Source organism: Protopterus annectens, chromosome 1.part2 (genome assembly GCF_019279795.1).
Source record: "Protopterus annectens isolate FY-2018-M chromosome 1.part2, PAN1.0, whole genome shotgun sequence".
NCBI lineage: Eukaryota > Metazoa > Chordata > Ceratodontiformes > Protopteridae > Protopterus > Protopterus annectens.
This window is the reverse complement of record NC_056727.1, coordinates 485,672,192-485,698,620: the sequence shown is the minus strand read 5'-3', so window position 1 is coordinate 485,698,620 and position 26,429 is coordinate 485,672,192. Positions and strand designations below refer to the sequence as shown.

At 41.8% G+C, this 26,429-nt stretch overlaps 1 protein-coding gene across 1 annotated transcript in view; it reads right to left on the bottom strand.

Annotated features, from left to right (window-relative positions):
* ANAPC1 (anaphase promoting complex subunit 1) overlaps positions 1-26,429 on the bottom strand; it is a 3,613,296-nt gene that overhangs the window by 2,184,509 nt on the left and 1,402,358 nt on the right. The window contains exon 15 of the mRNA XM_044060160.1: positions 24,862-25,049. Coding sequence (XP_043916095.1) covers positions 24,862-25,049 — 188 coding nt within the window. The remainder of the gene's footprint in view (positions 1-24,861; positions 25,050-26,429) is intronic.

The window sequence follows — 26,429 nt, the reverse complement described above, 5'->3', positions numbered from 1 at the left end:
CTGCAAATTACATGCCCACACACAAAATTGGTTCAGCAATACCCATATTTATGGGGACATGATAAAATGAAGTATTTAGCAGTATGAGTTAGAAAAGGATTCTGTTATGGCAGCTAAGGATCTGTGGAAAGAGAGCAAAAAAAAGTTATGTACTTACCACAAAATTTCATCTGTATTGTCCATTTTCATTCTTCCTCAACTGTTGGGTTCAGATCGGATCCTCGGATCTGACTCTGCCTTTACTAATGCTCACTGCAACCAAAAAGTTCTTCAACTCCTCTCTTACTCATAACACACCAACCCCTAACACACCCCACATCTTGTTTGCTGTTTTACCTAAAGTAGGATGTACTAATATTTTATATGTATGTATGTGTATATATATATATATATATATATATATATACATATATATATATATATATATATATATATATATACACATATATATATATATATATATATATATATATATATATATATATATATATATATATATATATATATACATATATATATATATATATATATATATATACATATATATATATATATATATATATATATCTATATAGATATATAGATATAGATATAGATATATATGTATGGGTCTATTTTAGTAGACCGAATTTACACTTACCCAAAACCCAATAAACCAAGATGACTCCACCGAATCCTCAAACCTCTGATAAATTGAACAGGGAAACTAACCACTTGGCCACCATGGTGAACTTTGCCCTTTTCCCCAGTATAGTGCGATCTCAGAGTTGGTAATATTTAGTTAGGGGTGTGTGTGGGGGCAAAGCCCCCATTAGCATGGCTTTAATTTTGTTTTGTTATGTGATCTTGAGACCAACTGCTTAGATTCCCCTGTTCAACTTATCGGCGGTTCGTGGCTTCATTGTGATGAGGATTTGGTGAAGTTGACTCAGTTAACTGGGTTTCAGGTAAGTGTAAATTCAGTCTTCTAATGCAGACCTATATATATTCATAGTTTCATAGTTTAGTACTAGGCTATCTGCCCTGGGGCATTTGTAAGCCTAGCCATAGTGATGTGGCTTTCGCCACCCCATAAAATGGTATAAAATGCACATAGTTTCATAGTTTAGTACTTATTCTATGGAAGAAATTGTATCTGGACTTTAAAGGTAGTGGTGTCCTTATAATGTCTCATTCTTCCAGAAGTCTACTGTGATAAGGGTTGGGGAAGAATGAAAATGGACAACACAGATAGAATGCTATGGTAAGTACATAACTTTTTATCTGATGTTGTCAATTTTCATTCGATCCTCAAAAATTGGAACAGAGTCCCCAGCTACATAAAGTCCTGGGTGGACTTTAAGAAAGGATATGCCTGAGCACAGCTGAGCCAAAGGCTGCTCTTTCCCTTGAGACCAGATCCAATTTCTAAGGAGTGATAAAGGTATGAGGATTAGCACAAGTTGCAGTCGCACATATATCGTCCATGGAAGCCCTAGAGAGAAACACCAAAAAAGTTGCCATGGACCTAGTTGAGTGGGCTATTAAAGGTGTTAATAAGGTTAGACCCAATTTATTATAGACAAATGAAATGCAATCTGTCAGCCATCTGGCTCATGTCTCCTTTGCAACTGGTTTGCCCAATTTAGAATCTGCAAAGCCACAAATAATTGATCTGTCGTTCTAATCTCTTTTGCTCTGTGCAAGTAAAACTTAATGTGAATGTCCAACAAATGCAACATATATTCACCATTGTTTGTAAATTTAGGAAAGAAAACTAGCAAATTAATGGACTGATCAATACTTGAGTCTGACACCACCTTAAGAAGAAAAGAAGCGTTGGTACGTAATGTGACTCTATCCTTATGAAAGATCAAGTAGGGACGTTTAGAGGACAATGCCTGAAGTTCTGAAATTCTTCTAGCACAGGTAATGGCCACTAGAAAGATAGTTTTTCAGGTCAGGAACTTAAGATCATGTTTACCTCCTGGTTCAACAGGAGAATAAATTAAGGCTTGCAGCACCAGTGCTTTTAGCAAGATTGTGCCTCTCAAAAATGCTTTACAAGGTTTAAGAGGCCACAGAAGAATTGGAGATTGCTGCTAACTGAATTTAATCGTAGAGGAGTTAACTCCCTCATTAAAAATCGTTGCCAAAAACTCACATATACTATGTACAGGAGCTGAGCAAGGTTCAACGTGTTTTTGTTATGCCCAGCAAAAACAAACCTTTTCCATTTACTTGTGTAAAATGTTCTTGTAGAAGGCTTATGGGAAGATAAAAGAATATGACGAATGGGGGAAGACAGCATTGGTTGTCTGGCTATTCACTGAATTGGAGAAACCACTTGAAATTTGAGATATCCAGATGAAGCATAATTGTCAGGTGAGATGGGAGAGGTCTGGAATTAGATCCGGAATCCAAGGTTGGTAAAGCAAATGAGGCCATAGGAAGGGGAACCAAATCTGTCGAGGTCAGTAAGGTGCAACGAGGATGACTCTCTGCTCTTCAACCTGGCAGCTTTCTGCACAAATGTTTGAATTAGGGGAATTGGTGAGTAAGCACAAAGCAGACCAGGGGGGGGCAATCATTGAGTACAGCATCCCTCTGTGATTCCCCCCGGAGGGGGGGACAAAGGCAAAGTAGCATTTGTTGTTTAGGGGAGAAGCAAAAAGACTACAGCAAGGCTGAACCAACTGACAGAAAATCATTTCTGTCACTTTCATGTTGAGAGACCACTCGTGAGGTAGAATAATGGACCAGCTCGATTTGTCTGTTATCACACTGGACTTCCCCGGAACGTGTGTTGCTATGAGAAAGCTGTTAGATGAGATCACCCATTGCCACACTCTCAGTGCTTCTTGACACAAGGGGTAAGATCTGGTTCCTCCCTGTTTGTTGATGTACCAAACTACTGACATATTGTCTGCTTGAATCACAATTGTCCCTAAAGGGAGAGCGTCCTGGAAACCCTGCAATGCTAAGAGCACTGCTCTCTGCTCTAGGACAATGATACACAAATTTGCCTCCCCAGGGGGACTGCTGTCCCCAGGAAATGCCCCCCCCCAATCTTGGGAGTGTTTGTGGTCACTATGGGCTTGGCTTGAGGGAGAATGAAAGAATGGCCTTGTAGAACCTGATATGACTGAATCCACCAATAGAGGTATCTCTGGCATGCCCGAGTGATTCTTATTTGCACTGACATGCGCTGTTAAAGAATTGACCACTGTGTTGTTAGCATCTATTGAAGAATTCTCATATGAAATCTTAGGTTCATAGGTTCATACTAGGCTATCTGCCCTGGGGCAATTATAAGCCTAGCCCGATTTTGTTTGGCTTACGCCACCCCTTGATTTGAGTATACTGTGCCTCTGTCTAATAGTGACACGGAAGTAATCCCCGGGACAAACCTACGATCCCCCATCCACTCATCAAGATTCTTCTTGAAGAGATTCAGTGAGATGCTCTGCCTAACATGAATTGGAATTCTATTCCAGAGCGAAGGGAGCCTCTGGGTTATGAATCAGTCCCTCCAGCAAGTTCTATTTATTTCAGTGCTGAGGTTCAAGTCCCTCGAGCGTGTGGCTCTAAGGGATTTAGATTTACTGAGGTAGAGCATGTCCATTAATTCTGGATTGGACATAGCTTTATATGTCAGGCAAAGATCGCCTCGAAGTAGGCGGTATGCAACTGAGTAGAGCTGGAGTTTTTTTAACCGAGCAGCATATGGCGTCTGTTTGAGTCCCTTGATCCTCTTGCTGAGGTACTTTTGGGGTCTTTCCAATTGCTGCAGGTGTCGGGTAAGGTACATCCCAAAAGGGGCATTGTATTCTATGATGGGCCTGATGAGGGATGAATAAAGGGGCACGATTACCTTGGGTCCCCAGATCCCTAATTTCTTTCTCTGTACTTAATGGGTTACTGCCTATGTGGTAATTTGTGGGCACATTGCTTTTTCCAAAGGGTATGACTATACACTTTTTGGCATTTAGCTTTAGACCATGGCTCCGGCACCAGTTATCCGTCTCTGTGAGACCTTTTTGAAGGATGTTTGTGTCAGCTGGAGAGTTAATTATGGCACCTAGTTTGCAGTCGTCTGTGAACTTGGTGAGCCATAGTCCTCCCACGTTTGCCTGTACCTCGGAAAAGTATATACCGAACAGGATCGGTCCCAGGACAGAACCTTGTGGGACGCCACTTGTGACCGGTTTCGAGTCTGACATGGCTCCAGCAACTCTCACTCTGTGGGTTCTGTCTTTGAGCCAGTTTGCGACCCATCTTGTGACATAGGGGTTTATATTTAAGCTGGATAGCTTATCTATGATGCCCGAGTGGGGTATTGTGTCAAATGCCTTTGCTAGGTCCAGAGAGGCTGTGTGGACTACCTTCCCTTCATCTATGGCTTTGGTGACTGTTTCAAAGAAGTCAACCAGGTTCAAAAGGCAGGATCTGTCCTTGACGAAGCCAAACTGGGTAGGATCTAGTGTCTGTAGGTCCCCAATGTCTTTGTTTATAAGCTCCATTATGATCCTCTCCATAGCCTTGCAGACCAAGCTAGTCAGGCTTATGGGGCGATAGTTTCCAGGGTCTGTAGAGGCTCCACCTTTGTGGAGTGGGACCACTGTTGCTGTACACCATTCTGTAGGCACATATCCTGTAGTGAGGCTGAGATTGTACAGCTGTTTTATTTGAGGGATTAGTTTTTCTTGGAGTTAATGTAGGACACAACCCATGACGCCATCTGGTCCCATGGAAGCAGTGTTTTTTGCTTTGGTGAAGGCAGCCTTCACCTGAGCATCAGAGATGTTTGGGAGGCAGCCCTCTGCCGAGATAGATACTTGCTCTTTTTTGGGGGGGGAGGGGGGGGAGAAGTTTGTCTGTGGGTTCAGTGTATTTTTTGTCATTTAGAATCAACTCAGAACAAGTCTGGGAGTTGCATCCCAGGTTCCTAACATAACTGAAAAAAGCCTTATGATTGTCTTTAGTGTCCTGAGCAATTTTTCTCTTGAAGCTGGCCTTGGAGGATTTTATGAGGGATCGTAATTGTTTGCTAGTACTGATCAGAGATGCCTTCCCTATTAGGGATTTTGCTCCATCATGTAGTATCTTCCTCCTTCTGTTGTACAGTTTATTTATGGCTGGGGTCCACCAGACTGGGCGCCTGCCTTTGGATGTTTGGGTTTTGGTTTTGTTTGGGATAGCATGATCCATGCATTCCTGGAGATGTCTGTAGAAAGCGTTTATATAGGATTCTGCAGTTTGGCCCATAGTTTCCACTGGCCCTGGGATCTTGAAGGATTCCACTTCGGTTTTGAGAAGTGAGAAGTTCACTTTTGAGAAGTTTTTCACTGTGGTTTTCTGGGCTGGGGATGGGGTCGGGATGTGCTCATCCAGTGAAATTAATTTATGGTCTGATCTTACCAATGAGGGATATACTTCAGGTGTGGAGCATAGAGTCCCCATGTTGGTAATGATCAGGTCTAGTATGTTATCCCCTCTTGTGGGAGTGGTGACGAGTTGTTCCATAGCATTTGAGTTTATAATTTCCAGGAACCTTTGGGCTAAGGTGCTGGGGCTTGAGTAGTGCTCCCAGTCTATGTTTGGGTAGTTGAAGTCGCCCAATATAATGGTGTTCGGAGAGATCTTCATGTTCTCCAATGTTTTCAGGAAAGCCGAGTGGGATTTCTGACTTTGACAGGGTGGTCTGTAGGATGCTATAAACTGAAAAGCAGTCTTACCCACTGTTAGTTGCACATGGATGGTCTCCAATACTTCGTGCAATGCCACTAACCTGGAGGTGTGGATATCCTTGATAAATATGGAAACTCCCCCTCCTTTTGTGGTTCGGTCCAGGTTTTGAGGCTGAAAAGCATGATATGAGGTATAACCTGGTAGTGCTGGGGTGCTCTCTGGAGCCTTGAACCAGGTTTCTGTCACTGCACAGATATCGATGTTCTCCATACTGAGGAGAGCTTCGAGTGCGTGCATCTTGAGTTCTTGTGCTGTCTATGGAGGTGGGTTTGACTTTTGAGCCTTGCCTAAAAAAGGCACTATGGGGGTGGCAAGAGCCTTTGCCAATATCCGAAAGCCCAGTGGTGATAAGTAAGATTATGGCATCTGACATTGATCCCAAGGCTTTGAAGGATCAATCGGGTTGAAACTTTAGTACTGTGAATTATTTTCCTGACCTGGAATCTGATATTCTGTACTCTTGAGAGAGGAAAAGAAGCTGTCACTGATATTGTGCTGAAGACTGCCCCTATGAATTCTAAAGTTTAGTTGGTTGCAACTGAGACTTCTTCTAATTTATGGTTATCCCCAGATGAGAACAAATCTGAAGAATGTGATCTCTTGCTCTTGTTCGTAGATGCCTGGACAGGGTGGTAATGATCCAGTCGTCTAGATATGGAAAGACTCGGAATTCCCGCAGTCTCAGATGAGTAGCTACCACTCCCATGCATTTGGTGAACACCCTGGGGGCTGTGGTGAGGCCAAAGGGCAGTGCTTCAAACGGACAGTGACTGGCTTACAGCCAGAGGCATAAATACCTTCTGGATTGTCTGTTCATCTTTATGTGATGGTATGTATCCTGAAGGTCTACTCAGCATATCCAATCGTCTTTGGCCAATAAGGGTAGAATGGACTGAACCATTACCATCTGAACTGACTTGTTTAAAGTGCTGAGATCCAAAATTGGTCTCCAGTCCCCTGTTTTCACTGGCACAAAAAATATATTGAGCAAGTTCTAGAGCCTAACTAGTCTGGTATGACCTCTTGGATGACTCTCTTCTCTAGCGGCTTTTGTACTTCTAGTGCTGATGCTTTCCTCTGACTGGGTGGAACATTGGGAATTTTGCAGCAGTTGGATTGAAGAGTAGCCAACTGAAATGCCACAGAAGATTGAGCCTTAGCAGCAATGGCCCCAAATTGTTCAACGACCTAACAGCAAAGGTCACTCATGCATAAACATGCTTCTCAAATCTGTCCATCACACTAGACTCGCCATTAGGGGGCCAAACAGATGAACTTTGTTCAGTAAGTTCCTTCTTGGTGGCTACTGCCACAAAAATGGCACCCACTGGCACCTCCTTACTCCAGAATTCCTTCCCAACAGGTGGAGCCAGAATCTGATCTGGCCTCTAAGGGATTGTCTCAACTGAGTCAGGTTCCTTCCATGCCTGCCTAGAGACCAAATCAATGAGCTCAACTGAGGGAGGAGTACCCCAGGAGTAGACGGGTCAGCTCCAAAAGCTTCCAGAAATACTGATTCCTCTGGTGAAGGGTTGCTGGAGGACCAAACACCTCTCTGTTTAAGGATCTCAAGAATGTCTCCAAATGAGACATCTTCCGGAGGTGATCGTGGGGACTGCTCTCCTTCATTGAAATCAGTATTCACAGTGACTGACACTTGAAGAGCGTCCAAGTGCCTCCTCTTGCACTTCCTCTTCCGAGGGACTTCCTCTGCAGGATGTTCTGGTGAAGAGTTGGAAGAGACTGGAAGACCCTGTTGGGTGGTCTGGATGCCTTGAGCTGGCTGTCACTGTGGTGTAGAATGATGTGGCTCTAACTATAGAGACATCTGAGTACTAGATTGGAGATCCAAAGGGGCTACATCCATCGTCCTGTCAGAACAGAAAACACCCTCTTCACTACCTCAAAGGCAGACAACTCTGGAGAGAAAGAGAACAGTGGCTTCAAGAAGGCAGGCTTCTGCAGCTCTCTCTCTCTGCCCCAAGAGGAACCAACTGAGGTGGAAGTCAGAGCCAAGCTATCCAATGCCAAAGTGCAGGGAAAAAACCTTGGAGTAGACTCCAATGCCTCAGAGCAGATAAGGCAGCTTCAGTTACAAGAATCATCCAGATCTGAAGAAATCTGAACTGGTGCACTCAGAAAAGTCTTTGGATCCAAACATAACAGTATCTTTAGATCCAAGTCTGATGGACCCAAAAGGTTTGGATCCAGAGACTCTGAAATAACCAGTGGGATAAGAGAAGGAGCAGATAATGGTGGTGTAACAGCTGGACGGGCTCCCTGACTTGAGGTGGTATGAGCCGGAAGAACACCCATCTGTATCTAAGCTGAAAGGACTCTCCTTATCATTCTGTATGCATCTGCCTCAGTTAGCCTTCTGGATGAACAAGATGAGGTAAGGGATGGTGGCCTGGAAAGATGTCTCTCCAGAAAGGGAGAGTGAACCCTAGAAGGCACTAGATTCATGGATGGAGAATATTTTGTTCTTGGTAGTGTCTTCAGATCAGAAGAGGTTGGATCCAAAGATCTTTCTGTCGAATCCGAAGAGAAGTGGATCTGAGCAGATTTCAGATCCGATCTCGCCGTTTCAGTTTTTTTCTTCAGAGGCTCAGAAGGGGTCAAAGAAGTAGACGGCCCTGGAGACTTAGTCAAGGTCTCTTTAGTTTTAGTCATGGGGGATTCAGTTCCAGCAACAGCCTCTCCTCATGAAGATGGAAGCAATCCCTTTAAAATTAGTTTATTTTTTCTATCTGCTATGACCCTACAATTTTTTGCAGATAGAACAATCTTCTTGCAGATGTTGAGGGCCTAAACAATAAACACAAAGTGGGGCATCTGAACATAGTAATTTATGCCCACACTTTTGACATTTTTTGAAGCCAGCAGATCCTTTGTCAGACATGATGACTTGCAATAGAAAAAGAGATAGAAAACAGAGAAATATGAAAGTTTTTTTTTTTAACGTAATAAAAAGAAAGGGAAATACTAGCAATGGTATGAAGAACTACACTAACTTGTACTATAGAGAAAGAAACTTGCATAAGAAAAAAATTACCAATGATGGTAAAAGAGAAAGTGTAAAGGGCAATCAGTACAGTCTCGAAAGCTTAGGCTGACTATGTCTTTCGCGAAAAGCAGTAAACGAGATCTGGAGTATGTTAGGGGGTGGTGCATTATGGGTAAGAGATGAGCACGAGAGCTTTTCGTTTGCCACAAACATTAGTAACGGCCAAGTCGAATCCGAGGATCAGATTTGAACCCAACAGTTGAGGACAGAATGAAAATTGACAACATCAGATAATACAAAGAAACGAGAAACTGGAAGCTGTTGTTTATGGACAGTAAGATACAAGCAGTGAAAGTGTTTTAGTCCCTTTAGTTTTATATAAGAGTCAAGCATATTTCAAGGGTCAGACATTTTTATCTACCACAGGAAAAGTTGTAGACAATAATAAAGAGTCGCATTTTATCTGGGAGGGGAAGAGGGCAAGAGTCAAGTGGGATAAAATGATCCTTCCAATAGAGCAAGGTGGTTTATGATTACCTGATTTGAAGGGATATTTAGAGCTAGACAGTTAAGGCTCACATACGTAACACAAGCAGAAAGCTATAATTCAATGTGGAAAAGGGTGATTATGATGAAGCGGGGAGGTTCAAGAAATAAGAAGAGTGTTGGATTTTGGATGCAGATCCTTAAGGAGAATAACAATGGTGTTGCAGAATATTATAGTCATAAAGAAGCAGAAAGTATTCTAAAAACTAAGCCAGTACAAGAATGGAGAAAGGAGATTCTACTGATACGGATGACTGTAATTAGGGGTACAGAGAACAGGTGAGAAGGGGGCTGGAATTTATTGGATGAAGCTGGCAGAGGAACCAGGATATTGGGAGCAAACAACTAGAGACAGACCTCTTTCAAGTAACAGAATGGGAAGAGGCCAAGGAGATATTTGGAGTGCAAGCTAGAGACAGTTTTCCCTATCAGGAACTGATTTCAGACTATAGGCAAAGATAAAGGGATAGGGGAATCCTAAGTGAAACACCTGCTTTGGTAGAGATTTTAGTTGATTCTAGAACAGAAGCTACTGTTAAACAATGGATAATTAGGGCATTATAAAATATTGCACAATAACTATAGGAACCAATCAAAGGAGGTTAGAAAAGACTGGAAAGAGAGATTGGATAAGCAATTCCCATGGAAACAATGGAAGGACATATGTATGGCTTCCAAATATGCAACATAGTCTAGAATATTTAGGATTTTGCTTGGAAGTGTTTGCATAAGTATTTTATATCCCAAGCAGATTCCAAAGAATTTTTCCACAGCTAGATGGCAAAATATCCTACACAGTACTCTGTTACAAATATTGGGTGAGCAAATGGATGTAACACGGGAAATTATTGTTTTATTTATTTATTTATTTTGGGAGCTGGGGTACAGCATCTGAATTGACTAAGTTTAATTCTGGTGACTGCCAAAAAAGCAATTTCTACAAAATGGAAATCCAAGTTTAAACCAACTGTATCTGAAACAGCAAATGGTGTAACTGAGATAAAACTGAAAGTGGGATCTTCAGAAAAGGGTAGGAGCAAATTACATTGAAAAATGGATATTGTGGGAATAATACATGCACAATAATGCTTTGGAGCACAGTGAGGTTTAAGATAAGGCAGAAACTGATAAACTTATGTAATGTTGGATTGATGATAATTGTACAAAAGAATACATGTGATATATAATGTCTGTAATTGTGAACACATTACTATGGTTTGTTTTCTTTTACATAAATATATGTTTGCCTGTGTCGTAAGTGACAATTCATTAAAGTTTAAAAAAAAATAAAAAATAAAGATTTGAGGGAATTGCTGTTTGATTGCAAACTAGATGCTCATAAGCTTGTCTATATGCAATTTCGTTGTTTTAGCCACACTAAGTTACAGGCTTCACTTCTACGGAAGTTTTAAAGATAAAATTTGCTTTGTGCATTTGTGTCTGTACAGAGCACTGCTAACCTCTTTATGTAATAACATCATGAAGAATTAAACAACTTAAACTACCTTGACAAGGCAATTTCAAGTATCAGGGACCTTTACAGTGACAAAGGCAAAATCAACAAATAAAGCAAAAATAAATCAGTAGCACACTAGACAGCAAAAGTGCAAAAAGAATAGTTGTGTAAAATCTTACCATAACCATAGATATCCTTCTCTTCCATGTTGCAGTATTCTAGTCATGGAATTTACTGCCCTCAGGCAACTCATACATCGGCTCCTATACAGAAACTTCAGCTTGGCTGTTGTAGTGTGCGTTGGACGTCACACATAAGGCCATAAACCAGGGGCCTTAAATGTAAAGTTTGCAAGCACAATCCTCAGAACATGAAGGCCAGCAGGCAGAGAATAAGGCCCAGCAGGAGGAATGCCAGTGGTTTACAGGTGTATGACCTGGTGTTCTACTGAAGTATGTGTAGGCCAGGTAAAGGAAACGACTAGGGGGAACTGGTGAGTGGGAAGGAATACTACAACATGTACGAAAAGGACATCTATGGTTATGGTAAGATTTTACACAACTATTCTATATCCTTCTATTCATATGTTGCAGTATTCTAGTTGTGGGAGCGTACCACAGCTTATGCAGATGATAGGATGGTGGTAGTAGAAGAGGATTCTACAAATCCCTGCAGGATTACCCTGACGAATCCTGTCCGAGATTTGGAAACTTGGTAAACTTTATAATGTTTGGTGAAAGTGGTGAAAGTGGCCCATGTGTTTGCTTCCATAATGGATGCCGTGTCTAGACCTTTCATGAAGGCCCTGGAGCCAACCACAGCTCTAGTGGAATGGGCCTTTACTCCCACTGGAGGTTCCTTTCCATGGTGGGAGTAACAGAGGCAAATAGTTTTACTGATCCAGCATGCAATGGTTTGCTTGGAGACTGCCTTGCCCAGGGCTCTGGAGTGAAAGGAGACAAAGAGCTGGTTAGTTTTCCTAATAGTTTTGGTTTTGTCCAGGTAGAACCTTAGTTGCCTGTGCATGTCCAAGGAGTGCAGAATCCTCTCCCCTTCATTAGTTGGGGAGGGAAAGAAAGTGGGTAGATGGATAGACTGGTTTAGAGACAAGTCACTGGGGATTGGTTCTCAGGGTAACTCTGTCTTTGTGGAAGATGGTGTAGGGGGGAACGGCCATTAAGGCCTGCAACTCTGACACCCTTCTGGCTGAAGTGATAGCCATCAAAAGGACCGTCTTACATGTACACATCTGTAGGGAAGAGTACCCAGCAGGTTCAAAGGGATGCTGGGTTAGTTTCTCTAAGATGTAGTTAAGGTCCCAAGACAGAGGGAGAGGTTTCTTTGGTGCTCTCACGTGTAAGACCCCTTTAAGGAAGAGCATTACGTCGAGCCTGGCTAGCAAGGGGGAGGTCAAGGGGCAAGCAGGCTGACACAGCAGAAAGGTGCACTTTTACAGAAGAATAAGAGAGTCCACTTTTAATCAATTGACACACGTAAGACAAAACCAAGAGAACCTCAGCAGAGCAAGGGTCCCCTCCCTTGTGTAGACACCATTTTGTAAATCTTTCCCACTTAGCAAGGTAAGATTTTCTGGTTGTAGGTTTCCTCGTCTCCCTTAGGACTGAAAGCACATCCTCTGAGTACTGGTGTCTGAAGGGGATCAAAACTGTATCACCCACAATGTCAGGGATAACATCTGCAAGTGTGGGTGTAGGAGAGTTCCTTTGTCGTGTGTCAGTAGGTCCACCTTGTAGGCTAACCTGAAGTGATTGCCCTTGGCTAGCTTGTGAAGTAGGGGGAACCACTGCTGCCTTGACCAATAGGGAGTCACTAACAAGATTTCTGGTTTGTCCTTCTGTATCTCCAGAGGACTTTCTAAATCAGTGGGAATAGGTGGAAGGCATAAAGGAACTAAAGGAACTTCCCCTCCCAAGAGATGCTGAAAGCATCCACTCTCCATGTAAGAGGGGAGTAGGTTTTTGAGCAGAAGGTCTGCAGTTGCCTGTTCTGGAGGGAGGCAAACAGGTCTACTTGTGGAGCACCCCCGTGGACTATGTCTAGGAAGACCTCCCTGTTCAGCATCCAATTGTGCTGCAGTGAGGAAGTCCTGCTCAAGAGATCTGCTTGGTGGTTGTCCTGTGAGGGGATGTAGGCCACCTGCAGGACTAGGTTGTGGCGAGAGGCTAGGTCCTATATCAGCAGCGTTAGTCTGCATAGCTGATAAGCCTTTGTTCCTCCCTGTTGTTGAGGTACCACATGACCGTGGTGTTGTCGGTCACCACCAGGAGTACACCTGAAACTAGATGGGGAATGAAGGTTTTTAGAGCTAAGAAAACTGCTGTCATTTCTCTGACATTGATGTGCTTGGCCTGTAGAGAGGGATGCCACTTTTCTTGAGCCCTGTAGGAAGTCAGAGTTGCTCTCCAACCTGAATTGGATGCATCTGTATGCAGTGTTTGGGTTGGGGTGGGGGGTTGTAGAGGAATCCCTGGGTTTCGTTGGATTTGCTGGATCCACCAGTTGATTTCTGTCTTCAGAGAGGGAAGGAGGGGAATGACTTGCTCTAAGTGATGTAGGTGCTGGGACCATATGCTTTTGAGGTACCACTGTAGCTTGCACATGTGCATTCTTGCCAGTAGTGGCATGGGGATAGTAGCTGCCATTAACCCCAGGAGATGGAGAAATTGCCTTGCCATCACCTTCTGGGATAGTAGGGTTTCCTAGAAGTGGGAAGTCAGGGAAAGAACCTGGTTATGTGGGAGGAAGGCCTTCATTTTGTCTGTTCTGATTATGCAGCCTAGGAAAACCTTGTCCTGGCCTGGGACCAGGTAGGATTTGGGAATGTTGATAGTGAACCCTAGATTCTGTAAAAGGGACATGGTGAAGTGTAGGTGCCTTGAGAGAGTATCTCTGGATTCTGCCAGTATCAGGATGTCGTCCAGGTTAGGGTAAATCTGGATTCCCTGAGTTCTGCAGAAGGCAATTGCTGGGGCTGGGCACTCTGTAAAGACTCAGGGGGCCGTGGATAAATCAAAGGGCAAGGCAGTAAATTGGAAATGAGAGGAAGGTCCAGAGAAACGTAGGAATTGTCTGTGGTAAGTCCTGATGTGTACGTGTAGGTACGCCTCTTTTAAGTCCAGGGTGGCCATGAAAGCTCTGGCTGGAATTAGAGGCAGCAGCGTGGGGAGAGAAAGCATTTTGAAGGCGGGAACTCGAAGGTGAAGATTTAAGTAGGACAGGGCCAAGATGGTTCTCTCCAAGGCCCATCTTCTTTGGGGACCAGGAAGAGATGGGAGTAGAAACCCTTTCCTTCTTGTCCTGGGGGGACAGGTATTATGGTGCCTAGCTTTAGAAGGTCTGCCAGAACTTGTGGCATGAGATGGGCTGTTTTTTGGGGGGAATGGTATGCCTTTCCTGGGTGTTTTTTATTTCCAGGATAGGAAGTACCCTTTTTGGATAATGGTTAAGACCCATTGGTCTGTGGGGATGGATTGCCAAAGGGGAAGACAGTGGGAAAGGCGTGCCAATATGGGTAAGTGGGCAAGGCAGTCACGCATTACTGGGGCTTCCTCTGTCCTGAAAGGATTGTCTGGGTTGATGAGATAGAGCAGAAGGTCTGGCCAAGGTGGGTCTTCTAGCACCTCTTCTAGATCTGGAAAAGGAGGCAGCAGTCTGAAGATTATGCCTCACAAAGGTGGCTTTGGCAGAGTAGTTCCTATAATACTTGGAAATGGGGGATAACAAAAGGTGCTTAATGTCCTGTAGTTCTTTACTTTTTTCCTGCAGATTCTTAAAGAGATCTGCAGATTGTTTATCAAAAAGGACGTTGTGGTCCAGTGGGGTGTCCAAGATTTTGGACTTGAAATCCTCTGGTAGGTTCTGAAGTCTTAGCCATGAATACCTCCTGAGGACAGAAGCAGATGCTGCAGATCTGGTAGATGCTTCTGCAGCATCGTAGCTGCATCTGATGGAGTACCTGGCTACCTGTTAGGCCAAGGACAGCTTGGAGGTAATGTCAGTCTTAATGGGACTGTCAGGCAAATATGCCAGCATGAAGGAAGTCTAGAGTATACTTAGTCAAGTGGGTCTGATAATTTACAGCTCTGAAAGCCAAAGTGGAAGATGTGTATACTTTCTTTCCCATCCTATCCATATACTTGCTATCTTTATCAGTGGGTACGAGGGAGACAGAAGACAGCAGTCTAGATTGCTTATCTGCAGTGGTGGCAATCGCAGCTGGGTCTGCCAAGGGTGGTTTAATCAGGAATTTCTGGTCCTCCGGTACTTTAGAGAAGCGGTCAGGGTGCTTAGGGCTGGAGGCTGGAAGTCTGGAGCCTTAGAAGCTGAATTGAAGGGATCCAAGTAAGCAGCTAGAACCAGGGGGACTGCCGAAGAGGAGGGTGATTCTACTTCAGCAGCTCAAAGTACCTTTTTTAGGTGTCAGTCATTTGGGATGTATCCCATTTAAAGTAATCCTTCATCTTGCTGATGGTCTCACCAAAGGTAATATCCTCAGGAGGAGAATCACCTTCCACAGATTCCTCATCAGGAGAGTAATATTACTGGGGGAGGCAATCTGGGACACATATAAAATGGAGTCATCTGAAGAAGAGAAGGAAGAATCATGCTCCTCCTCCCTGACTTGAGGGATCATGGTTGGGAGAGAAGAGGCAGAAGCAGGCTTAGGGCTCAACAGAGGCAGAGTGGAGGGGGCTGAGGCTGAAGGCCTGCATGAGAGAGGAGATGAAGGCCTGCCAGTCTGGTATAGCTTCTGTAAAGGAGGAGGTATTTTTAGTTTTTTGCTTCTATTTGGTCGGGGTGGAAGCAGGGAGCGGCCTGGCGTTGGGTATGGAGGCTAACACATCCAAAGTCTAGATCCTGGTCGGAGGTACCTCCAAAACTGGTTCCCCCTCGACATTGGCAGAAATCTTTGGATAAGCTCAGAGGATGTGCCGGTCGTCAGCTGTACAATGGCTTTCTCAAGGGACGTTGTTGCAGTTGACGGATCCGCCAAGCGTGCCTCAACCCCTAGATCGGCAGTTGGTGGTGTGTCAGTAAGTGGAGCGGCAGGCGAGGAAAGCCTAGGAATATTAGCTTTCTTGCGTGGAGGTTCGGGTGCGGCCTCTGATGCAGGATCCATTCTAAGGGATAACCGCTTATGGTGCTGGTTTTCAAGGTAGAGGTTTAAAGTGGCCAGACGGCTGAGCAGGGTCTTAGGCACAAAAGATTGACAAATTGCACAGGAGTAATCGTGTTCCCAGCCTAAGCAAAAAACACACCTAGACACTATCCTCCAAAAAAGGAAGCCAATCTGGTGGTCCCATGCCATAAACAAACTGTACAACAGAAGGAAGAAACTGTTGCAAAAGAGAGTAAAATCCCATGAGTGGAGAAGCTCCCTGGTCAGCCTCAGAAAGAAGCTGAGATCCCTTATAAGATCCTCCAAAGCTAGCTACGAAAATAAAATCGCCACTAAATCCAAGGACAACCACAAAGCATTCTATAGCTATGTCAAGAATCTAGATGGCAACACCCAGATCTGCTCTAAGTTGCAGCACAAAGGCACGAAAATTACAGAACCAACTGATATTGCCAACATCCTGGCAGATAGGTTCAGTGCTAACTTTACCCCTCTCTCACCCCCTAAAGGGCCCATATCTATACAGGAAGAATGCAGAGTCCTTGCAATCACAACTACGCACGTAAAAGCTGCACTCTCTAAAGCCAAAAACATAGCATCCATGGGACCGGACAACAACCCAGGCTGCCTTTTACACGAACTTCAGAATGAACAGGCTCCCCACTTAAGCCTCATGTTCAATAATAGCCTCACATCAGGCTTTGTGCCCACTGAATGGCGCACAGCAACAGTTATCCCACTCAACAAAGGGGGAGCCACCACTGATCCCGGGGAACTATTGACCTATTAGCCTGATGAGCCTGGTCTGCAAGGCCACAAAACGTATCATGGAACTCATAAACAAAAACATTGGTAACCTCCAAACTCTGGATCCCACCCAGTTCGGGTTTGTGAAAGGCAGATCATGCCTCCTGAACCCGATTGACTTCTTTGAGGCAGTCACCAAAGCCGTGGATGAGGGTAAGGTGGTTCACACAGCTTATCTTGACCTTGTCAAGGCTTTCGACACCATCCCCCATTCTGGAATTATAGCTAAACTCACTAAACTAGGTATAAATCCCTACGTCACAAGATGGGTTGCCAACTGGCTCACTGACAGAACCCACACTGTAAAAGTTGCAGACTCCAAATCTGACCTCAAAGAAGTGACAAGTGGAGTACCACAGGGTTCCGTCCTAGGACCTCTCCTGTTTGGTATCTACTTCTCTGAAGTACAGGCCAACACAGAAGGCCTCTGGCTAATGAAGTTCGCATATAAATGCAAACTAGGAGCCATAGTCAAGTCCCCAAGTGATGTGGACATCCTACAGATGCCTGGTGTCAGAGTCATGGCCTCAAGCTCAATACCAAAAAGTGTCATTTCCTTTGGTAAAAACTCTGTACCCATGAACTACCACATAGGCAGCAATCTACTTAACATCGAATGCGTGATAAGAGACCTTGGGACCCAGGTGGACAGTAGTCTCTCCTTTGTTAGTCACATCTCCACAGTAGTCAGGAAGTCTTTCTATGTGGCACACCTCATCATAAAATGGTCCTCATCCAGGAAAAAAGAGGTCCTTGTTCCCCTCTACTCAACACTCATTAGACCCATTATAGAGTACAACGCCCCTTTTGGAATGTACCTCACAAGACATCTGCAGCAGCTGGAAAGGCCACAGAAGTACCTCACAAAGAGGATTACTGGCCTCAAACAAATGCCCTACACTGACCGCCTCAAAAAACTCCAGCTTTACTCCGTAGCATATCGCCTACTCCGAGGTGATCTCTGCCTAACATATAAAGCTATGTCAAACACAGAGCTGTTGGACATGCTACACCTAAAGAAATTCCATCTAACACAGTACACCTTCCCAAATTGATAGTTTATTTCAAGTTATACTGTAGAAAATTAAATGTGAAATACATCTTTGATGGGGTTAAAATTCCTGATGTACATCAACAATATACTAAAAGAAAAGTACCTATAACCCCTTATTGAATTCTACTTTATCTGTGTTTAGTAAACTATGTGAGCAAGATTTTAGGAAACTTGACAGTAGACAGCATCAGGGGTCCAACCTCTCTGTAGGAGAGACAACAGCTCTTCATACTATGGCCGAAAATAAAAACTGGTGTATTATGAAAGCTGATAAGAGAGGGACCATTGTAGTTATGTGTCAACTATTCACACATTATTAGCTGATGAGCATTGTTACAAAAGAGTGAACACTGATTCTATTACTAAGAGTTTTTCTAGATTAGATGCTTGCCTATTTGATTTATTTAGTCAAGGTTGTTTTGATTTTTCTGTTTACACCTTTTTGCTTACAGAACATCCTAAAATTGCCACATTGTTTGGAATACCGAAGGTGCACAAATTGACTGAACACCTTCCGTTTAGACCTATAGTGTCAGCTGTTTTTTTCTAAAACAGAAACCATTTCCATTTGGCTAGATGATTTGCTAAACCCTGTGGTACAAAACTCTAAATTTTACCTTTGTGATTCTTGGCATCTTTTAGAATTGTTGAAAAAGATTCAAGTAAAGGATACCAACATTCACTTTGTTTCTCTGGATGTAGCTTCTCTGTACACTTGTATTGATCAAACACTAGGTATTGAGTACATAAGGGAATATCTTAGTCAACAAGCTAATTTCAACAGCACCCTTGTTTACACTTGTTGTACTTTAATGGAATTAGTGTTAGACAACAACTTTTTCAGGTTCGAAGGAAAATTGTTTCAGCAGACATCAGGAGTCGCTATGGGTGCACATGTAGCGCCCAGCTTTGCAAATTTAGTCATGGCAACTCGGGAGACCAAATTTTTAGTCACTCATTCCATGGCTCATAATATTATTTGTACAGATGATACATTGATGATCTGATATTTCTATGGAAGGGAGACATCAACTCTTTTTTCCACCTTCCTTCAGGACCTGAACTGTACCACCAGTTTCTCAAGATTCACTTTGGGAGGGTTTGGTAGTAGTATAGATTTTTTGGATTTGCATCTGACTATTGATTATTCTAATTGCAGTTTCCAAAGTAACAGCTATAGAAAACCCACCTTTGTTAATCAATACCTACATCACGATAGTTTACATCCTCATCACATGAAACGAGGTGTAATCAAGGGACAGTTTATAAGGCTCAGTCGACTAACTAGTAGAGATGACATTTTTCTGGAAGAAATTTCCAAGTTAAAATGTTTTTTTTTTATAGACGGGGGATATGGATCCCATTGGTTAAATCAAATTATTGGCGAAGTTTCTGCATTGAGATCCAACATTGCAAGGCCTATTTTGGCTCTTATTGAAGAAACTGATTTCAACAGAGTGGTAGCAGTCCATCACACTGTGGACCATTACAACTTGTCTTTCTCTATACCTATCACTAACGAAATGGCCATCATCAGAGAGATTATTTTTAATAATTGGAAAGTGGTGTTAGGTAATTTTGAATTAGCAAAGATTTTAGGTGACCGTCCTGTTTTTAGTTACAAAAGAGTATCTAACATTAAGATGATTTTAGAGAGAAGATCTAAAGACTCAGAGTTTACTTGTGATTTCACTCCTGGCACTTTTCCTTGTCTATCATGTAGACAATGTAGATTTATTAGTGGAACATCCACAATTGTATTCAAGCACAATAATAGGACCTTTACAGCAAAGGGACACTACACATGTAAAACTACCAATATAGTTTATTTAGCTCAGTGTACTTCATGTGAGCGTTTTTACATTGGGAAAACCATTCGTAAACTGAATAAACGTATTTATGAACACACTTTGGCCATTAAGAAAAAGGACACGTCCAATGCTTTGGCCAGACACTCTTTGGAGTGTCCTTTGTTCAAAAAGTTTTCTTTTTCTGTACTAGAAAGGGTAAACAATGCACCTTTTAGTGGCGATTTTAAAACATTTCTAGAGTGTCGCGAAGCAATTTGGCAAATCATGTTAAACGCTGACCAGCTTCCAGGTTTAAATGACATGATTAATATTAAATGTTTTTTACAGGCACAAAGATTTTAGTACATGTTTTACAATGGAGGGTTCCACATATATATATATTTTTTATACTTTATGCAGTGTATTTATACAAATTTGTGATTTAAAGTATTTTTTAAAAAAATGGTTATATTACTATTTATCAGAGCAAATTGAATATACATTAGTTCATTTTTATTAAATCGAATAAAAATGTTTAAAAACAAGATTGTGGTGTCTGTTTTTTTCCCTCACCAACAGTGTTCTCAGTTATCTGGTTTGGATTTGTTTCTTTGTGGTTTGGTTGTATTACACCTAAAGAAATCCCAATCCCTCTGAGCTACACACTCTAGGGACCTAAATCCTGTCACCACAATAAACAGGACATGCTGGAGGGATAGATTCCTGTCCCAGAGACTTCCTATTCTCTGGAACAAGCTACCCATCTATGTCAAGCAAAGTTCTTTATTAGCACTCTTCAAGAAAAATCTTGATGAGTGGATGGGAAATAGGAAATACACCCCGGGGATCACTTCTGTGTGTCTGCTCGACAGTGGCAAAGGAAAATAACTTTCTTGGGTGGTGTAAGCCATGGAACCTTGTTGGCTAGGCTTACGTGGGCCCTTGGACCGATAGCCTAGTACCTACCTATGAACCTATCATGGGCGTCTTTATGGGGTATCTGGTGCCCGCACTGGCACTTTCCTTTTTTACCTGACATCAGCTAAAGGCTACAAAAAACAAGCCTAAACAATAACAATCGGCAAAAATAAGAAAATTAGAAACCCAACGGGTTACTTATCTTTAAGATGTGACATCTATGAAAAAGCGATCGTACGATGCAAGGATTGTCTGGGGCGGAAACATTCTGAGGATTGTGCGTGCAAACATCATATTTAAGGCCTCTGGTTTATGGCCTTACGTGTGCTGTCCAACACACACTGCAACAGCGAAGCTGAAGCTTTTGTATAGCAGCCGACGTACGAGTCGCCTGAGGGCAGGAAATCCCACAACTAGAATACTACAACATAGGAATGGAAGGACATCAATAAAATAAATGTCTTCTACCAAGGATGGTGCATAATTATCACAACCCCCCCCCCCCTCTCAGAGTGTGGCGAAGGCACCAAACAGATGGGTGCTCTTAGAAAATGAAGAGGAGACAATTTTCAGTAAGGGAGGTTTACTCAAGTGCAATACTGGTTTGCTGGGTTGGTACTTATGTAGAAAACAATTGGTGGGAAAGTACTTAAATAGGTTACACAGCAGACAATAGCAATGAAAGAGGGCAGGGAGGGACATCAGAAGTCAGATTACCATAAGGTGCCAAAGCCACAGACACAGCCTTTTAAAACCACAATAAGAAAAAAAATCAAATTGGAGCTCTAGTCCTATGGTTAGAATTTCAGAAACTTTTAGCATAATGTCTCAGTGGGGGGTAGGGCAGACTCAAAGAACAGGGGAATAACCAGTTGCAAGGTAAACAGAAAGGCACTGAAATGTAACTTTAAGCAGGTATATACAATACAGCTATAAAAAGTACTGAAGCACAAATCCTGGAACAGAATTCTCAATACTGTCACTACTGCAATCCCAGCATAGACTAATGGACCAGTCTATGCAGAACTGTACCAGTAACGCTGTAGAACAAGACTAAATGAGGCTCAAATCAGGCAGTAGATCACAGTCCTTCCACATCTGAAAATCAAGCTATAATACTGAATAAGGCCCCACACTGGGTTCAAAATACAAAAGCTACCTTTTTACATATAATTCTACTTAAGGAAATAGAAGTGCAGTATAATGTATAAATGATGCTAACATCCTGCAGTAATACACAACCTTCCTACAAATGCAAATGAAGCTACAAGACTATAGCCCCAGAACAAACTAAAAATGCAAACAGTTAACTTTTTTTGGTTAAAACATGGACAAAGAGAGGTACAAAAAAGTATCACCACACAGGTCGCTATACAGGCAACTTATACTATTAAGCGGAATTTAAATAAAAGCCTTTTTTCTCTTCCCTTTTGATTTGTGTAGGCCTGGGTATAATATGTGACTACTTTGAAATTCATACTGTGATGTTGTCTGTCAAATTCATACTTCACTATGCTTGCCTGCTCACACAAGCCACTTAGTAATTATTTACTTTGATAACCTTGGAACTTTTGAGAGGCATACTATTTGTTTTCTCTCTCAAATTAAGACTGTAAAGAAAGAAATTAAGTAGCAGTACATATTAACTAAAGTGCTTTAATGGAACAAGGTAGTTCAAAATAATTAAAAATACATATACACATTTACTGTCTGATGAGCAATGCTCTGTGGTAAAACCAAATTAAAAGTGACATTTTATTTCATTACCTGATAAATGATTAGACAATATGAATAATAAACATACAGTAGGGTCAGCCCACCCCCAGTACATTCTTACAATAAAAATACCGGTGTTTATCATAACTGCAGCTTCTGACATCACAAACAGTACAAATCACCCCGCAGTAGTGAGGTGCACCACATTTTACACAATTCCATATAACAGATTCCAAAACAATGGGATTCCTGGTTCAACCTACAGAAACATATCTGAACACATGGGATTCCAACAGAAGGCTTGTGGACAAGACATACTAATAATGAAGCATGCAAGCTTCTTCTGTGTTATTACTGTACTGAATCTCATTAAAATCTAATACTGGTGGTGGAAGGCACATAATGCTACTATCCCACTGCAACAACTAAAATATAAGGTATAAAGCTGACAACACATGCCAGGGTACTGCAAATCTAACACTGTTTCTAAAGCACATAATTCCATCTACCCCAACATAAATTCCACATATTTGTATATGGGTGAATCTAGACATAAAGGGTGCATGATTAACTGTACTTATTCCAGCATGTACCAATGTGAATAACTGTGATAGCTTAATTTACAACAGTATTACAGATGCGTACCCAACACAAGCAGTGACTGTTCCCAAATAGCCTAGTGATCTACACTATTGTGTTATATAACAGTGTTGGACTGTGTGTGCATATCTAGTGTACCCGTCTCCAGTCCAAGTAGTTTCAATAGCTGGTAACTTGCTTTTAAGGCCCACCTTCCTTCAATTGCAAATGGTTCAGTACACAATATAATAAATATCATCCACAGATTCTGCTATGAAACTCCTCTAATAAAATGCTTACTTCAGCACACCATCTGTATATCAAACAACTTTTCAGTGCTCGAACCACAATAAATATGGTAGAAAATTGACATCTTAACAACACTGGTAAAGGTAGTAAGGTGCCCTGCACACCAGTTAGCCCCATCTACATGGTATGTCTAGGCATTATATTACTTCCTAATGGCATAATGGCAAGATATGGAGAAGATATAGAAGGACTCCCATTAATAGACTGCATAAAGGACCAAGCTTCTTAAATTTATTATTTTATTTATTTATTGTACATTTGTTTATCGGGATAGTCCGACTGGACTGGGTCCATTTACAGTAGAGGCCTGGAGAGAAAAGCTCCACATATATTAACAGAAATACTAGAATTTAATACATAGTAGTAAAAACTGCTAACAACACATTGTAACAGCAAAATCCAGGTAATAAGACAAAAATGTAAAACAGACAGGATACAACTCAGCAGTTAAACAGACAAAATACATTTTAGCATTGAGAGTCATTACATACATCATGTTAAAATGAAGTAACTATATTAAAGAGATAAAAATTGTTGGATGTAAAAAACTGTAGCATTTACAGTAGGCAAGTAATAAGCCCTTCCAACTTTCCACAGAGCTAAAGCAGTGATTTTAGGTTATGCATGGGCAAAGCCAGGTGCTTATGAGATGTGATTTTAGTGAGTTTTTGAAGTGTGAGGTGGTGGAGATGGAGGTCAGTGATGGGGGGAGGTTGTTCCAGTTTCTAGCAACAGTGTGGGAGAATAGTGCTTTGCCAGCAGTGTTGTTAGCCCTAGAGATGCACAGAAGTGATTTGTTACTAGAGTGGAGTGTGCGATTTGTTGCATAGTAGATAAGTAGTAGTGATGGGGTTTGTCCTTAAATGTCCTTGATTTTCTCAGTTTGTCCCTAATCATGATTTTGTTGCAAAGCAGTCTGTGCCAAACATTACAATTACAGAAGCATTTTTCAGAACACTAACATTATTACAGCTTGTCTATCTTGTGAACACTTTCTAAGTGAATAATATTACTATTTAGTAAGTTGCTCTGGAGACTGGGCATTCAGCACTATTTTTGACACTGTTAATGATTTTACGGATAAAGTGCCAATACCACATGTACTGGAGTGTCTAATGTGTTATACACACTATACTTTATGACCTAAGGAAAGTATGTACAACCATGCTAGAATACTCATGTAAACAATGGACAATGAATTAGACACAATTAAAACCATAAATATAAGTACAGTGCATTAATAACATTGAGATTTCAGAACACGATACTTTATCATGGAATGTACACCAGTCTTTGCAATGCTTTACATTCCAAAATGTGGATGAAATGGAGTGCCATTTAAATATACTAATGGGCAGAGTCACGCGTTCACAGACTTGTGTCTCACAGTACTGGATATTTCTGATGTGGAATCCTGATGCAGATTCATCACTATTGATTTATTCAGCACTGCAAAGGACTTGAGGTAGATCTGGCCAGCATTATGCCTATGCAACACTGCCAAGATGTCTAAAACTCCAGCCAAAGATATGGCAAGTCATATCAATATAGAGGCAGTAACAGCATAATGACAATTTGTTAATGTAGTGTTCACTAGGACACAATAAAGAAATGTAAAACTGTAATATTAGCAGTAGTTGCACTCAGATGGATGTTCCAGAGAAGATACCACAATAAAAAATAAAGTATTTTATAATTCACAGCACTAAACAGCCTGCCAGCAGTACTACAAAAAATAAATTCTAAAGTTCACACTTACATTTTGTGCCAGCAGTACTACAAAAAATAAATTCTAAAGTTCACACTTACATTTTGCGTCCACATCAGTCTGTCAGTGTTATAACCCATCATATTCATTAGACACGTTACAAACATGTTCCATTCTGAGTGGTAGCAGGGTCCTCCAGGAGCATTGTATGTACTGTACCATTTAATGAGAACCTGCACCGCTATCTCTTTGGGAAGAATGTATTTGATTGCTTGAAGACACTTTTTTACTATAAAAAAGAAAAAGTAAATAAATATGGCCCAGTTACGGTGCACATTTTTAAGCCAAGAAACCAAATGCACTATTCAAAGTGAATACCTCTCACCAGGTCAAAATAGCCAACAGACCAATTCAAAAACAATTTCATGAACACCAATCTAATCAAGAAAAAACAAGTATGCCATTTTATCACAGAAATTTGCAAAGTATATTAGTTTACCTACAAGATCAGTCTTAGTGGGTGATATGACTGGGTTCATCCTTTCCACTAGTAACAATTTGACACTTTTCTCCTGAAGGCTGCATTCTCCAGGAAGCACATTCCTCATGCCAGCACACTGACATCATACTCTAGTTCTAAGATCATGCTTAGCCTCTGGGCTTGCTAGTTTACATTGCAATGCCTGAGTGACAGTTTTTGAATCTGCATTAGAGAAGTAACTAAGGAGGTCTGCAGAGCATTCACCATATTAGATATAGGAATGGGAAAGGCCCACTGAGAGGTCAATAAAGATTGTCCACTACTCCACAGCCTGATGAAATATCAGATGATCCATAAGCATGCTGTGGCTATGCAACCACTGGCACACTACAGACCATTGAAACACCTACAATCTTAGGTATCATACAAACAGCATAAGACTGGTGCAGTCCTTAGGCACAGAAGCTGCAGGAAAGTATGAGCCTGGACTCTCTGTTGGATTCTTACTAATGTAATCGATGACTTCCTGACCTCTCATTTGTAGACCAGAATGTCTAGCACTGGAAGACATATAGCTCTGTACCAGCAATTGCAAACCCCTCTTGTGGTGTTAGGGAGGACATTTCTCACTCCATGCTGACAGCCCACAACTTCAATCACATGAAAGCTCACTGTAGGAACACTAGTGTGCCCAAACAATAGGTTCATCATGATCCAGTTACTCAAACAGGAGAACATGTGAAGTTCTTTCTCAAGAAAAGCTTCCACACCACTGCCAATTCCTTGCTAACCACTCCAAGCACAGAGCAAAGTCCAAAAGGCACCAGCTTTTACTGAAAGCAGACCACAGAGCTCTGAACACTCCAGTGAGTACTCTAACAGTGATACGCCAGGGGAGGCATACATCCAAGTTCCCTACAGGAGAAGACATTACTATCATCAAATCACAATATGAAATGTGGCATGCATGTAATGTTCATTGAAGCCTGCCAAGGTCTAGTATGGGATAAATGACAAGTCTCTTGCAGGACCAAGAAAAGATGATAGGAGAATCCCTGACTATGTTCTGAATGATGGAAACATCATAAAGCTACTCTGAGAAATAAAGTTTGTGGATTTACCGTGACCTGCTTGAACTGTGTTTAATCACATCTGCATGAGCTTATCAGCTTAAGATGTAGTCTGCTC